Raw genomic sequence first — 16,157 nt, forward strand, 5'->3', positions numbered from 1 at the left:
AATGACGCCAACAAGAATAGCTTATGTTGTCTACCTTGCGTGCTACGGGCGTCAGTAAAAAAGTATTCGGCGTTCCCCCAACTTCCCCTATTACGATTTTTGCAAGGCACATTGGCCTAGGCACTGGGCAGCCAGTCATGGTATAGTAACGGATCAGGTTGGTAGACAGCATAAATATATGGTTCGCAGTGGTTGCAATGAAACCATTTCAAATTACCATAATTGCTACAATAATATTTCATGCATGCACTTGATGCTCACACTATATGCAAATGCATGCATTGCATCACTCTAACAATACCATGTAACACAAACAAGGCTGTAAGATGTTCGCTGAATTTGATCGGTTCGTCCATTTTCCGTCTCCCTGTCCATTTGTTTATCTATATGCATTGTCCATTATACCGGCATTACATGCATGATCCGTGGTATCTCACCTCTGATATTGAGGCGCTTGAGGCCCTCCGGCAGCTGCCCCCTCAGTCGCGGGAGGTCGGCGGCGGAGACTGACAGGCGTTTCACAGTCTCCCGTGAGCTCCGCAGCTCCGTCAGTTCGCTGTCACCGACTCCGGCCGGAAGGATGACAGTGTTTGGCTCCACCCTGATGATGGCACCACGAAGTTGACTTGGAATAGTAGTTATTTGTGCTGGAAAGGTGATTGAACCAATGTCAGGCATTAGTCTAGCTCAAACATAGTACACTTACCTACAGGTGTAGAAAACACAAAGTGAAAACTGTTTGTGGCTACAATGCTGTGATAATTCCGTGTCTGAGTGAGTATGTACTTTATCAAAACGATGTGAATTTCATAAATTACGGCGACTTTCCATAACAGAATATTCAACAAATAAAATGATAATGGGTCTTTGACATATAAAATAAAAATCGCAATTAAATTAGTAGATTATATTCCGAACTAAGACATATTTTCATGATGTCAATTGATCAATCTGACAGCTTTTGAATCCTTTTCACTTAACCCTCGCCGGCCGAGGGGGGGCGGGCGGGTGCCGCCCCCCATAGGGTTTTTTCGCGATAGCTCCGAACACGCTGGCGATAGAGAGCTGAAACTTGGCATACCTGACCTTTGATCCAAGCCGGATCTTTTGACACCAACCGCATTTTTGGGTCAGGTCAGGTCACTGACCTATGACGTCATAAGTGAACCTCTGCACGGTCTTCAGATGTCGCAACTTCGCAACGCCCTCACTGCCAGAGGAGATGTCACAGGGAAATGAAACTTGCAGGATCTAGTATCCATTATGAGTCCCACAACTTGTATATCTCGGATCTTTCCTAAAGGTCATATGAGGTCAGGTCATTTTCGTGACCTCACCATTATAAGTCAATGGGGAAAAATGAAAACTGCTATTCTGGCGCCGGGAACGATCTCCAACTATCTCAAGCACACAGAATCGTGATTTGATGCACTCCTTGCAAGGTTAGATGCGTCACTTTTGCAATGTTGACCTTGCGTGACGTCATTTATGACGTCATCAAGGTCATATTAGTTTTTCGTCAATAACTCTTGATCAAATTGAGCTAGCGAGTCGGGAAAGCCACCAATGGACTCAGGAAAACCTGCCGAATCGAAAGATATGCGACATGACCTCTTTCGACCAACTTCGTGACCTGGGGGCGCTGACCTGACCTTGACCTGAGGTCAACACCCCAAGTTGACCTGACCCGGACAAAAAGTATATCATTCGACGCGCCTGAGCGAGACGAACACGATGCTGCCAAAATCGGCGCTCTGCGGTCGTTTTTTTGCGAAGTTATTCACCAAAAACTGAACCGTACCTTGGGGCACTTGACCTGACCTCAGAGGTCACCGGTTGACCTAGGACCTTAAAATCGGGTACCAATCTCTGCGTCTCGTAACGGCGCACACGCTCGTTTTTTCCGCGACGCGCTAGCTCCACCAGGGGCGAAACGGCGAGGGGGGGGGTCGTACCCGCCCCCCCCCCCCCTCGGCCGGCGCGTATGTAGAAAACCAATAGGTCCGGCGAGGGTTAACCCTATTAGTGGCAGGCTCCTGGCTACCCCTATTAGTGGCAGGGGGGGCTGTTTACGACCCCCCTTGATATCTCGAGATCTAACGGGCCGATTTTCGAAATTCAAACGGCATTCGATTTCGCTCAACGTGATCTACATTTCTAAAAAATAAAAAAATAAAAATGTTAATAGGGGGTAGAGGGGGGTAAAAACGTGCAAATTGCAGATACATTTTAGACTGTTTATCACGGCCAGGTTTCTGAACCAATCTTAACGCAACTTTTGCCGATCGATAGAGAATGAACCAGGAATTCACATGGATCCTAAAAATATGCATTTTCAAAAATCATAGGCGGATACAGATCATTGAGATTGGGGGTACACAAAAAGTATAGTAAATAAGGTTTTTGTTGGTACTGTTTCTAAAAAGGGTAGTAATGGTCTTGTTATGTTACAATTTTCTTATGAGAGAACGACTTCAATTGTATTGGTCATGCATAGGCGGTGTCAGGGCACCTATGTTGGGAGGTAAAACATAACCCCCCTTTTTGGACGCCTGGATCCGCCTATTATAGCAAAAACGTGTCAAAAGAGGATGCACAATAACTGTATATGTTATAACATAATACCTTTCATTCACTGTTCGTAAAACTGGTGCAGCATCGTGATCTTCGCCCAAATGACTCGCTTCACGAATAGGACCCCCCCAATTCCCAGTGCTCTGGAGCCGCCCCTGGTAAAGTTATGAACTTGAAATTTTCAGGGAATGTGCCCAATTTAGTATTAGGAAAAGTCAAAAAATTTCAGCATCGTAGCTTTAGCGGTTTCGGAGATATTCCCGAAAAACCTGAGGGGTGGATAAAAACACCCCCCTGCCACTAATAGGGTTAAGTATTTTGTTCAGCTATTATGTGTAGCTAATTATTTCAACTTTCCATCGTTATAAATTTTATAGCGTAAATATTACGTCCATGGCAGGCCCAAATTATTGACCAGCACCATTCACCACACGAATTGTCATCCTACGGCTTACCAAATACCATGGCTTATGGCTTCCGTCTTACCTTAGGATGAGGGAGGCAGCATTACCTACAGTACATGTAATATGTGTTGTATCCAGTTATTCCTGGTTTGATTTAGGCTTCAGAGTGTCGGGGATAAACTGCTTCCCCACGTTATTTATAAACATTTGCTAGAAAAAAAATAGACAGTACCTTAGAGCAAAAATCACAAGCAAGGAACGGTGCCGCCGGCCTGTTTCTCCGTTCTTCGTGTCCCCGTGTCGCCCCCTGCCCCGTTCAGGAGCGCCCGGCAGCGCCACCTGCACCTGACCAGTCCGGCAGCGTTTGGGGTCGCCGCGCACCGCCGACAATCAGCTGACGCGGCCGGCAGCGCGTCTCAAGGTCACTGGAGGTCAGCCGGGCCGCGGCCCGCCGGGGTGGCCGTGACGTCACAGCCAGAGAACGCTGAGCGCCGGAAGTCGGAACAGCTACTGTTGTTTATCCCTTCCTAGCCATTCATATATGAGTAACTTCAATCGTTGCTCACCATCCGTGACTAGTAGCGTAATCCGTGACCCCAGCTCCGTGGCCAGGTGACTGATGGTGTCGGCAGCCACCCCCTGGAGAGATACCGACAGACCACTCCCGTACCGTCCAGGCCACCTCGGCTTCGTCACCTCCGGCCCTGTCGGACAGAGCTGTGTCAGCTGACAGCAGTCGGACGGAGCTGCTGCCGGGTCGGGAGGCGGCTGACACTGTGGTGTCAAACCCTGACACAGACGACACTGACAAAGCCAAGGTCGATCGGCACTGTTGGACAGTAATTGAACATTGTGCACAATGCATGCACTACGCTTATACATGCGTCAGTTAATACAGTTCAGTACATACAGGTCATATAGTCTCAGTACAGTCTGTCTTAAAAGTACTGCGCAAAGTGACGGTGGATCCATCATGCCTGACCGATGAAAGACTGCTAAATTTGAGTCACCCCGAAGCAATGGACATCCTCGTCCCTTCCCCAGGTCAATTGGTTCGGTGACTTTCAAATTATAGCAGGCCCTTCCTCGGTCAGGCTTGGTGGATCCACTGTCACTTTGCGCGGTACTTTTAAGACAGACTGTACATACCCGAACGTTGTTTCTTCATTAGACAAACACTATTCTTTTGAATGGTGTTTTTCTATTGAAAAACAAACTGAGGGTGGTTCCTTTTCGGGAAAGGACTCTCGTTTGGTGTGGGAGATCCGGACACCTTGATAGGCTTCCAAACGAACCGATAGGTTGAGCGTGTCACACGGAGTGGTCCAGGGTTCGATCCTGGGCCCGGTCCTATTTTTGGTATTTACCAACGACTTGGCACCAGGGTTGTATACGACTCAATCAATAGCAATCAATTCAATCACGACAAATTTGGGAAACCAATCAAATCAATCAAGTCAGAGCAGTTTTCGGGAATTGATTCAATCGACTCAAACGCGACAATGAAAGGAATCAATCAACTCAATCAAACGACTCAAACCAAGATATACATTAGGTTTTTTGCCCCACCAACTTGGAAAAGTGTCCATAGCAGTCTGGTGTGCCTACCTACCTACCTACCTACCTACCTACCTACCTACCTACCTACCTACAGAAGAAACATAAAAATATTGCCATTTAAAATTATAAATTGCCATGCCATTCAAAGTTTCTATGTAATAAGGAAGGATACCTAGTGATGGACAGGTGGATCATGATATTGAGGTTCAATGGGTAGAATTGGAGCAGAAGTTTCATTTAATGGGTGCAAAATAGCCCAGTAGTTGACTTCAACAAACGCCCCTTAACCCAAATCACCACCTTTCACCTAAAAGTTGTCAATTTAATTTTGGCCATATTCCAGCTAAGTCATCAGGCCATCTACCCCATGTAAAACCCCCGTCTGTCTCTTATGTGAGTTATGCGGAGCTCTTCTGAATTGAACCGTGAACATAATGAACCTAGCTAGGTTTCATGCCACACTGACACCATATGAAAGTGTTGAAAATGTGCTACAAATTTGACAACTTCATTAGGTATGCTTTATGAAGACAGCAGGAAAGCAGGTAGGTACCTACTTACCTGCCTAGATGTGTCACTGGCTACCAACAGTACCAACGAAGGAAGATAGGTTATATGTGAAGAATTCAAAACATTTTATTGCAATACAATTTGAAACTGTTAGGACTGGGGGATAGGGATGAGCATTAAAAATATATTTAAAAGGAAATGGAAAGGACAGGGACTCTGGAACCACAGGATAAGTTAAGGACAAAGGAAGTAGAAACAAGGAAAATTAAAAAGAAAAAACAAAGAAAACGTTTTGCCGATAAGTATGCTAAGCTTTTATAAATCCTTATTCTACGTCTTTTGATTTTTTGGTAAGATGACGTCATTGATTTTCCTACATGCCGGGGTATGTCTTAAGCACAGCACGAGCCGGGCAGTAAAACTATGACCAAGAAACTGTCGGTGTCAAAATGCCATGTTATTTGATAGGCCGGGCAGTAAACAAAAGTTTACTGCCCGGGTTTACTGCCCAGGGCAATGACCTCTTAACTACAGTTTATCGCATTAGCCCAGAAGTATAATTGACAGGAAATGTGTAATTGACATTATTGCATGATATTTGCCGCGTAAAATTAGAAAACCAGCATTTTTTGGTAAAAAATAAAAGCTCTGCTTATCAAGGGTTTTGAAATATTTTGCATTGGTTACAAAGCCGAAATTATGTTAAGATATGCGCCTAATAATCGAAATCCGTTATCGCTTGTTATCTTATCTTCGTTTGATATGTCCACTGAGACCTTGGGCCTAAGTTATTGCGTTATCATTTGACAGTTGTAGTCCTTTCCCCGAAACAAACATGTAAAATATGGAAAATATAATGTATTTCACGAAAGTTTACCCATAGGGCATCAACAAAGTACGATTACATAAATAAAGAAAAGATTCTTGCAAGAGCACTGGAAAATTTACGTTTAATCACTAGGATTATTATACCTTCTTCTTGTTCTTATGTCGTGGCAAATTATTCATGTATTATGTTCCTTGGATATCCAGTTGTTGTGCCATTCTGAGTTGATATTTTCAGTCGCGATTCTTTTTGAAGTAAGGTGGTTTGATGCATTTTCTTCTATAAATTTCCTTTAAAGCTTTATCCACAGCAGTAGCGCAATCACTGCTAGGAAATTATGGACAAAACACAGCAGTAGCGCAATCACTGTTAGGAAATTATGGACAAAACAATTTAATAAAAGTAGCACCAAAACCTGTCGAAACTACTTAGCAGGTATGCGGCATCAAGGCCTGCGGCATGTAGGAAAAATCTTACTGACCTCAGCCTTACGAAATTATTTGGAAACTCGGTTTGCAAAATTTAACTCCGGCCCTCGTGCTTCGCACTCGGGCCTACGTCAATTTTGCAAACCTCGTTTCCAAATAATTTCGTCGGCCCGGTCAGTAATTACGGAGCGAGCGAAGCGAGCGTAGTCTTTCCTTAGATTAACGGAAATTTCTGAGTATGAGCGGCCGGCCGGCCGGCCGGCCGGCCGGCCGGCCGGCCGTGCGGACGCTTTTGCGAGGCTTATCCCGCGCCCTGCTGGGGGGGGGGGGTGTTTGAACACCCCCCCTTGTGGTTTTTCGCGAATATCTCAAAAACGGCGGCGCGGAGCGCCGCCGTTTTTGGTACACCTTATCATACATCAATTCTACACATGTTGTGAAAATTTCAGACCAAGGTCATTCAAGGTCAGGTCACCAGGTCACTTGAAGTGACCTCACCTCATAAAAAGTTTCAATGTCTGTCATAGCTACACCGAGTGACCGATCGCTTTGAAACTTTCAGCGATTGATAAGGGTAACAGTATCTATAAAATGTATATCTCGGAATTTTGATATCGGTGACCTAAGGTCAGGTCAATTTTGCGACCTCCCCATTATAAGTCAATGGGAGAAAATTGAAATGCGCCTCTTTTAAACGAAAGACATTATAAACACTCCCAAACACTGAATTACAAGTGGTTTAGACACACTGAACATGAAAATGGTGTCCGTGACCCTTGTTTATGCCCTGAGGTCATCTTAGGTCACGAATGGTATCTAACAGTTTTTCGCAAATAACTTTTGATAGAGGCATGCTAGAGCGATGAAAACGCCTTAGATGTGTTCAGCTCGACGATACGGATCGACTGATATGCAACATGACCTTTTCCGGTCAGGTCATGACCTTGACCTGAGGTCAAATTTTCAAATTGACCTTTCAAGGTCAAGTTATAGTTCATTCGATGCGTCTTGACGAGAGGAACACGATGCCGGTAAAAGTAAGGTCGTACAAGGCTTGGGTCAAAAGTTATTGCCGAAAAACTGTTTCCGAAAAAATCGGCTATTTTTGCAGTTTTTGCCCCCTGCAGGCAAAACCGTTGACGTTAGGTCAAATCTGAGAGAATTACTCAGAAAGGGCGTTAATAGGGCTATCAAATGCGCTTTTCCGCAGCGCTGTAGCTCTATTGGTTCCCGAGTTATGCGTTGGCTTCTTGGAAGTTTTCGATATTAGACCTGGAAATCGGCGAAATTTTGCCTTAAATGACCTCTGGTGACCTGACCTTTGACCTGACCAAAAAATTGACCGAAGTGATTTCGTCATTATTTTTGACGCTCTTTCGAACGCCGCCTTCCGCGTATCGCTACGTGGCCCAGGAGCCGAGTTACAAGGGGGGGTGTTCAAACACCCCCCCCCCAGCAGGGCGTGGAAATCCAGGACCCCCAGCCGGGCGCGGGTTAAATCTCAGCAACCACTTGACCGATTTACATGCGGTAATTTTTGTAGGGTAGCTTCATTCCTTCTACCAAGTATTGGACTATTCCCGATGCATGTGGGTGACCCCTTATGCACGTGCCACGTGCAAAACGAAGAGGTGTCAGTTTTGTAATTGTTGCAATATCTCGGTAACTACTGGGCCGATTATGCTGAAAGTTGGCATGTAGGTAGGCACCCACTAGGCACTGCATATCCATGTGCCAGAGTTGGGGTGCTGCTGCACGTGCGCACGTGCAGGGGTCGTTTCCAGATCTCGAGAACGGCTGGACCGATGGCGCTCAAATTTGGCACATCGCTAGAGACCGGTTAGTAGGGTGCCGTGCACAAGTCAGTTGGAGGTACCCCCTCGAAATTTCGCACGTGCAAGGCCCACCCTCTCGCTCGCTCCGTTAGTCGCCCCATAAGGCGTTATACTGGTATATAATCATGTAGTATGGTAGAATGGTAGATCATCATAAAATAAATCGGTTGTACAGCACCAATTTCGTTTTAATTATTATTTCATTTGAAATTCAACCACTTAATAATATTCAGTAAAATATTTTAAGGAAAATGAATTGCTTAGGCTCACAGGAGAAAAGGATCAACAAACGTTCTGCTGCAAATTAAACAATGCAGCAAATTAGCTATTAATTTACGTAAACGTAATTAGCGAGACGAAAACGGCGCTTTTGTTTCAGTTATTTTTGTAGGGGTTTCAGATATTTATAGAGTTCAGTGGGTTGTTTCTGAGGAGATGTGGAGATGTGAATTATTAATTAATCACACTTTATTAGTATATAGGGCCTTGCACTTTATCATCTGGATTAAAAAAAAGTTTCCTGCTGAGTGCAGAAAGGTAGGTAGGTGCATCGCCAGGTTCTATCACAGGATTGGAGCAGTTATTGCAGTTGAAAGTCAAAGTTGGCTGTTCATGTTTACTTTGTTTAGGCCTGTTCTTTATTTGGCCATCTACCCCATATTGCAGTTGTGATGACAAGCAGTTTTCAGTGTAGTTTTGTGATCTTTGTTGTCATCAATTGGTGTCATTATTTTTCGTCAACTAAAACTTATTTGAACTTTCCATTCAATCGACTCAATCATACGAGTCACTCTAATTTTCAGGAATCAAATCAGTCAACCAGTCGCTAAAGTCAAACGAGTCAGTCAACCAGTCATCTCGAAAAGTCAATCGACTCAATCCAATCAACTCAAAATACGCGTTGAATCAAATCAATCAATTCAATCGACTTGATTGGTATACAACCCTGTGCCACAACATGTACCTGCTGAGAAAATCGTTATGTATGCGGACGACGCCCAGTTCCTCCACTCTGACTTACCGAACAACCTCTCTGACATGAAAATACGTTTGGAAACCAGCATGTCTGCTGCTCTAAAATGGTTTACCCAGAACAGATTAAAAATCAACCCCTCTAAAACTGAGATGATCATGGTAAAATCGCAACGATTGAAAACCGAAACTGGCTTCCATATCATATCCATTTTGGAAACTCTCAAATTTTCCCGGTACAGTCGGTGAGGGTGCTGGGCGTCGCCGTGGACGACGCCATGACATGGGACAAAAACATATCATACATTTTGCGCCGGTGCTATAGTGTACTGATCGGTCTGTCAAGGATTCGACACCGCGTGCCGCGCGAGACCCGTAAGCTCCTGATTGAAGCGCTAGTCTTCCCGCTAATGACGTACTGCATGTCTGTATGGGGCGGTTGCACAGTCACACAGCTCAGGAGACTGCAGAAATGCATAAACTTCTGTGTCAGAATCGTAACGAACCTCAGGCGTTGCGACCGTGTGACAGCGTCCCGCAAGGAACTGGGATGGCCTGCTGTACAGGAGCTACTGCGTGAGCATGATCTGCATGTTATATTCAAACTGATGCATGACTCGCATGCCCCTGATTCGATCCGCAGCCGCATCGTCCACCGTACTGCGGTGTCGAGCCGCAGCACTAGGGCAACCAGTGACGGTCAGCTTCATGTCCCGCGCGTGCGAACTAGAGATGTCAATCGGATACCAACTTTTTGGTATACCGATACCAAACCGAAACCAACTTGGTATTTGGCATTTCAATCGTAATGTGTTTGGTATTTTGTTGGTATCGTGAACCCTCACTAATGTATAAGAGGCTAAGAAATCGGTAAAAAGTTGGTATTTCTCTCATTTTCCCAAGTTGGTTTGGTTTCGGTATTTCCCCACCGTTTTGGTTGGTATTTGGTTTGGTATCGGTATTCCGATTTTCCGTTATTGACACCATTAGTGCGAACTGAGCTTGCCCGGCGCTCATTCATCTGTCGCGCAACTCGTTCATGGAATGAGTTGCCTGCGCCTGTTCGAAGCTGCACCGGTCTGGCGGCGTTCCGTAAAAAGGCTAAGAAACGGCATGTTTAATCCGGCTGGTCAATGTGGTCAGTTTATCATGTGTGGTGTGTTTTAACCCGCGCCCTGCTGGGGGGGGGGGGTGTTTGAACACCCCCCCCCTGTGGTTTTTCGCGAATATCTCAAAAACGGCGGCGCGGAGCGCCGCCGTTTTTGGTACACCTTATCATACATCAATTCTACACATGTTGTGAAAATTTCAGACCAAGGTCATTCAAGGTCAGGTCACCAGGTCACTCGAAGTGACCTCACCTCATAAAAAGTTTCAATGTCTGTCATAGCTACACCGAGTGACCGATCGCTTTGAAACTTTCAGCGATTGCTAAGAGCATTAGCATGTACAAAATGTATATCTCAGAATTTTGATATCGATGACCTAAGGTCAGGTCAATTTTGCGACCTCACCATTATAAGTCAATGGGAGAAAATTGAAATGCGCCTGTTTTGGACGAAATACATTATAAACACTCCCAAACACTGAATTACAAGTGGTTTAGACACACTGAACATGAAAATGGTGTCTGTGACCCCTGTTTATGCCCTGAGGTCATCTTAGGTCACGAATGGTATCTAACAGTTTTTCGCAAATAACTTTTGATAGAGGCATGCTAGAGCGATGAAAACGCCTTAGATGTGTTCAGCTCGACGATACGGATCGACTGATATGCAACATGACCCTTTCCGGTCAGGTCATGACCTTGACCTGAGGTCAAATTTTCAAGTTGACCTTTCAAGGTCAAATTATAGTTCGTTCGATGCGTCTTGACGAGAGGAACACGATGCCGGTAAAAGTAAGCTCGTACAATGCTTGGGTCAAAAGTTATTGCAGAAAAACTGTTTCCGAAAAAATCGGCTATTTTTGCAGTTTTTGCCCCCTGCAGGCAAAACCGTTGACGTTAGGTCAAATCTGAGAAAATTACTCAGAAAGGGCGTTAATAGGGCTATCGAATGCACTTTTCCGCGGCGCTGTAGCTCTATTGGTTCCCGAGTTATGCGTTGGCTTCTTGGAAATTTTCGACATTCGACCTGGAAATCGGCGAAAATTTGCCTTCAATGACCTCTGGTGACCTGACCTTTGACCTGACCAAAAAATTGACCGAAGTGATTTCCTCATTATTTTTGACGCTCTTTCGAACGCCGCCTTCCGCGTATCGCTACGTGGCCCAGGAGCCGAGTTAGAAGGGGGGTGTTCAAACACCCCCCCCCCCCCAGCAGGGCGTGGAAATCCAGGACCCCCAGCCGGGCGCGGGTTAACCTCTATAGAATATGTCCTGTATGTATAGGTATGAGTTTTGAACTACTGAATGTATGACGTGGTTTACTGAAAACCCAATTTCTTTGGATGTAACCGAAATATATGAGTATGAGTATGAGTATGAGTATATATTTTGATGAAATTTTCAGGGCAGCTGCCCCCGTAGATTATCTACCACGAAACACCCTCAGCTAAGAATGTAATTATTTTTCTTGCACGTGGCACGTGCACGTGTTTTGGGCCCATAGGCTTCAACATTAGGTGTATTTTCGGCATCGCATTTCTCGCAGAAGGGTGCTTGTAATGCGATGGTCTTCTATGTGCTGGGTGGCCGCCCCGACATCTGCCATTAGCCGGCGGCGCCGTTTCGGGCAGCCTCGGGAAGGGGGTGCAAATTGCACATGCAGCCGTCATTGGTTTAACCCTCGCCCCGTTGGGGGGGGCATTTTGGCCCCCCCCCCTGTGGTTTTTCCTGAATAGCAAGAAAACGGCGGCGCGCAGCGCCGCCAAATTTTCAGTACCTTCCCGGGCATCAATTTGACACCTTCACACCAAATTTCAAGTCTTAGGTCACCTTAGGTCAGGAGTTATTGAGGTCAAACTGAGGTCATGTTCGAGCAAAAATGAGCAAAAAACATGCAATCTTGAAACGCTCACCAAATCTACAGTTATCAAGCAATTTCAAAGTTCTTTATATGGTCTAGTAGACAAAAAACGTCGCTACAAAACTGCTATCTCGGATTTTCAAAATTATTGGTTTTTGACCAAAAAATTTCAAAAAATTGATTTTTTTAGAAAAACTTTGAAAAAATCCAAAATTTTCCCGAATTTCGAAAAAAACGGAATATATATGATAGTCCCAGCGCTCTTCTATATACATACCAAATTTCAGATCGATATCTCGTTTTTTTGCCAAGTTATAGCGAAAAAATTGTTCAAAAATGATGACGTCAAATTTTTGAACTCAATTTTTAGCAATTCTAGACCACGTACGGCAAAACAAAGACCACCATTGAACTCCCCGTGACGAGCTGCATCGATTCAATACCCATTTTATGCAAAAATATTAACTTTGAAATTTGACCTAATTTGACCTGACCTTGACCTGACTATGACCTGACCTTGACCAAAACGTGATCTAAGCTGGCCCCAAAGGCTGCCTGACCCATATAATCGCATTTGCCATGTAAAATGGACCATAAAACATGTATCACACGACTCTTTCATATTGTGACCCCCCCGTGACCTGACCTCTGTGACCTGACCTGGTATCAGTGATCTCAAATAGCAAAATATGTGTTTGAAGAACATTTTCCCATCGATGATTTTCAGTGAAATGCATTTTACTCGATTTTACAACGCATTTCTTGAAGTGCCTGTAAACGGTGAAAATTGGACCTTTGACCTGACCTGTGACGTCATCGGTTTGACCTAGGTCAATAAAATTGGGTCACAAGGTAGTTCCCCGTTGGGGCTATCCAACACCGTTTACCGCTTGTCGCTATGTTGCGTGGTTCTCGAGATCTTAGGGGGGGGGGCCAAAATGGCCCCCCCCCCAACCGGGCGCGTTGCTCGGCAGAGCCCAACGGGGCGCGGGTTAAAGGGACTATCCCACCTTCTAAAATGTTGTTAAAACCAGTTAAATTGTGCCCGACTTTATAGATTGGATGACCAGGAACACGGTTCTGGCATTTATTTTTCATTAAACATCTTAGGCTTCCCATATTCCAAACACAAACTTTCAAATATGTGACGTCACAGCCCAAAATTACCTCCTTCCCCAGGCCACATTACTGTCATAAAGCTGATTCTTTTTACTCTGTAGGCGCCACAACAAAGTTCAGACCAAGTTTTAAGCGATTTTTCAACGAACAAACCCATTTAAATCAGAATGACTAAACGAGGTGACGTCATACTAACGGTCGCTCCATGTTGAAGATAAGGCCTTGTACAAGGCCCATTTTCAAATGAAGGGAACGAATTTCTTCAACACCAAGAGGCCGCGGGGGTTGCAACCTAGATAGATAGTGGTTTCTGAATCTCGCCGCAAACTTGGCTATCTCAACTCAAACCCCATGTTAACCTTCGCCCCAGTGAGGGGGGGCATATGTTACCACCCTGTCGCGTTTTTCGCGTGTGAATAAAAAACCGCGGCGCGTAGCGCCGCGCCGCTTGGGGTAGCTTTTGGTACATCAATTTTGGACAATGTGTGAAATTTTTGACCCCAGGTCATGTCAGGTCAGGTCACCAGGTCAAGTTAACTGACCAAGCCTTAAAAAAAGTTTGCAATCATGTCCAGCCTGCAGTGTTAGTCAGAAACGTTTTAAACATGGTGGATTGCATGCTGTTATGGGAGCCTACAATTTGTATATCTCGGATATTTTATATCCGTGACCTAAGGTCAGGTCAGTGGCATGACCTTTCCATTACAAGTCAATGGAGAAAAATGAAAATGCCTCTAGATCCGTGTGTACGCATAGGAACAGTCCAAATATTTCAGAATCACAATGATTTAGTCCACTCGTGATGACCAAGGTGTCATTTTTGCTGATAGCCTCTAGAAAGGTCATCCGAGGTCATTTGAGGCTACAAACAGTTTTTTGCCAATAACTCGCGATTGGAAAGAGATAGAACGCTGGGGATGGTCTCATTGTGTTTGTCTTGTTGAGACGCATCGACTGATATGCAACATGACCTTTTCCGGTCAGGTCATGACCTTGACCTGAGGTCAAATTTTTAAGTTGACCTTTCAAGGTCAAATTATAGTTCATTCGACGCGTCTCGAAGAGGGGAACACGATTCTGGCAATAGAAATGTCGTGGCTTTTTGTAGTCGAAAGTTATTGTCGAAAAACACTTTTCGTAAAAACAGCTGTTTTTTTAGTTTTTGCCCTCTGGAGGCTAAACCGTTGACCTGAGGACAATATTGATAATGACCTTTTCAAAAGAAAAATCTATAAGCTATCGATTGCTTTTCCATGCGTTTTTCTAGCTACCATAGTTCCTGAGAGAGCGGCATGTTTTCTGAAAAATATAAAGACAATTGGCAAATTTTGACCTTTGATGACCTCTGGTGACCCCAATATTGCTCTAAGGTGAAAAATGACCGAAATACTTTCAAACGTACGTATTGAGAGCTATCGACTGCTTTTTACCGCGTCTTGCTAGCCCTCTTAGTTTTTGAGTTAGAGGTGGGTGGTAACATATGCCCCCCCCTCACTGGGGCGAAGTTGGCCGAGACCGCCACTGGGGCGCGGGTTAAAGGTGGGATAGTCCCTTTAAGTCAATGGGATTTCTTGAAGAAAAAATACTTCATTAAAATACAAAAAATACCCAAAATCAATTTTGCTCAAAATTCCCACGCTAGATTTTGAAAATGTTTCAGTATGATATGCACCCACATGTCGCCTACTGCACGTGGCATAGGCCATATATGGGGCGATTGAAATGCACGTGCACGCTCCGGTCTTGTTTGAGGGGACCACCTCCGTGAAAATTTGACCACTGCTGGTATGATAGCCTGTGCCGCGAAAACAATGCGTGCCAGCGAAACCAATCGAGGTCAGTCGTCAAGGGGATGCTCTAGGGTAGTTGTACACCTCATCACGTGGTGCGCGTGTTTTCGCACGTGCGCCACGTGGGTGTAGCACTTTGGGGTAGGGAGCAATTGGTGCATAATTATGCTCAGATGATAGCCTCACTGCATGGGTTTGAGCCAGAGTTCCAAGTCGGTTGCGACAATGACCAATGGTGTTGGGTCTACTACATGTCAAGCACGTGGCCGCCCGGGGTTCTCCATTCCGGAGATATTGTGACGGATAGTGAGGTAAGCCTCAATTCAAAGGTAGTGTGCCACCTTCGAATGATTTCACATTTTATTTTTCCTAGGATAAGAAGCTTCTGTTTTTACCTAATATCGCAAAGAAAATCCAAAATGGGCCTAAAATAGTGCTTTTTTCGCCTAAAGGTTTATCGGTTTTTCGATATGTATAACAACTGTAGTGGGCTGACCTGCAAACAGGCATCGGCAACAATCACGAATGCGGCACACATGTGACAATAAGCAAAGGTCATTATAGAGTTACGACGTACGGGAATGAGTTATCAGCTGTCTAATCGTAGACAACACAATGTCGAATTTGAACTGTAAGCCTGTATTGGTATTGTTTCTTTAGTCTGTCTGTCAAACATTAATTTATGGTTTGAAATATTATTTTATGTAAAATAATTGATATGAAACAGCCGTCTCTAAAGTTATGACCCCATCTCACCACATGAAAGTGGCAGAAATGACAATGATCAGCTGACGCATTTTTCTTGGCCGAAGTCAGAGCGCGCGGCCCGACGCACCACCACCGCACCACAAAGTATGAGCAGAAGCTGCGCCCAAAGCCAGGGCCCCGGTAACGTGAGGTAGCCGAGTCGGGGCAGCGTGCACTGAACCAAGCCGGGGCCGCGGCTTTGGGCGCGGTCTACCGCATCCCCGCGGGCAGCCCCGGGCTATCACATGACACCGGGAGGACGCGCGGCCCCGGCTTGGGTCAGCGCACGCTGCCCCGACTCGGCTACCTCACGTTACCGGGGCCCTGGCTTTGGGCGCGGTCTACCGCATCACCTAACAGGCGTGTTCGAAACCGCAGGAGATGATGATGAACGGGTTTATCGAAACTTGATTGGATGAGCCT

The 16,157-nt window shown here is 45.2% G+C and overlaps 1 protein-coding gene across 1 annotated transcript in view; it reads right to left on the reverse strand.

Moving 5' to 3' along the window:
• Positions 1-16,157, reverse strand: part of LOC122369759 — a 54,483-nt gene that overhangs the window by 8,058 nt on the left and 30,268 nt on the right. The window contains exons 4-5 of the mRNA XM_043344724.1: positions 3,545-3,682; positions 438-647 (exon numbers count right to left, since the gene is read on the reverse strand). Coding sequence (XP_043200659.1) covers positions 438-647; positions 3,545-3,682 — 348 coding nt within the window. The remainder of the gene's footprint in view (positions 1-437; positions 648-3,544; positions 3,683-16,157) is intronic.

The sequence above is a fragment of the Amphibalanus amphitrite genome, unplaced genomic scaffold (genome assembly GCF_019059575.1).
Source record: "Amphibalanus amphitrite isolate SeventyFive unplaced genomic scaffold, NRLGWU_Aamphi_draft 001069F_arrow, whole genome shotgun sequence".
NCBI classification, from domain to species: Eukaryota; Metazoa; Arthropoda; class Thecostraca; order Balanomorpha; family Balanidae; genus Amphibalanus; species Amphibalanus amphitrite.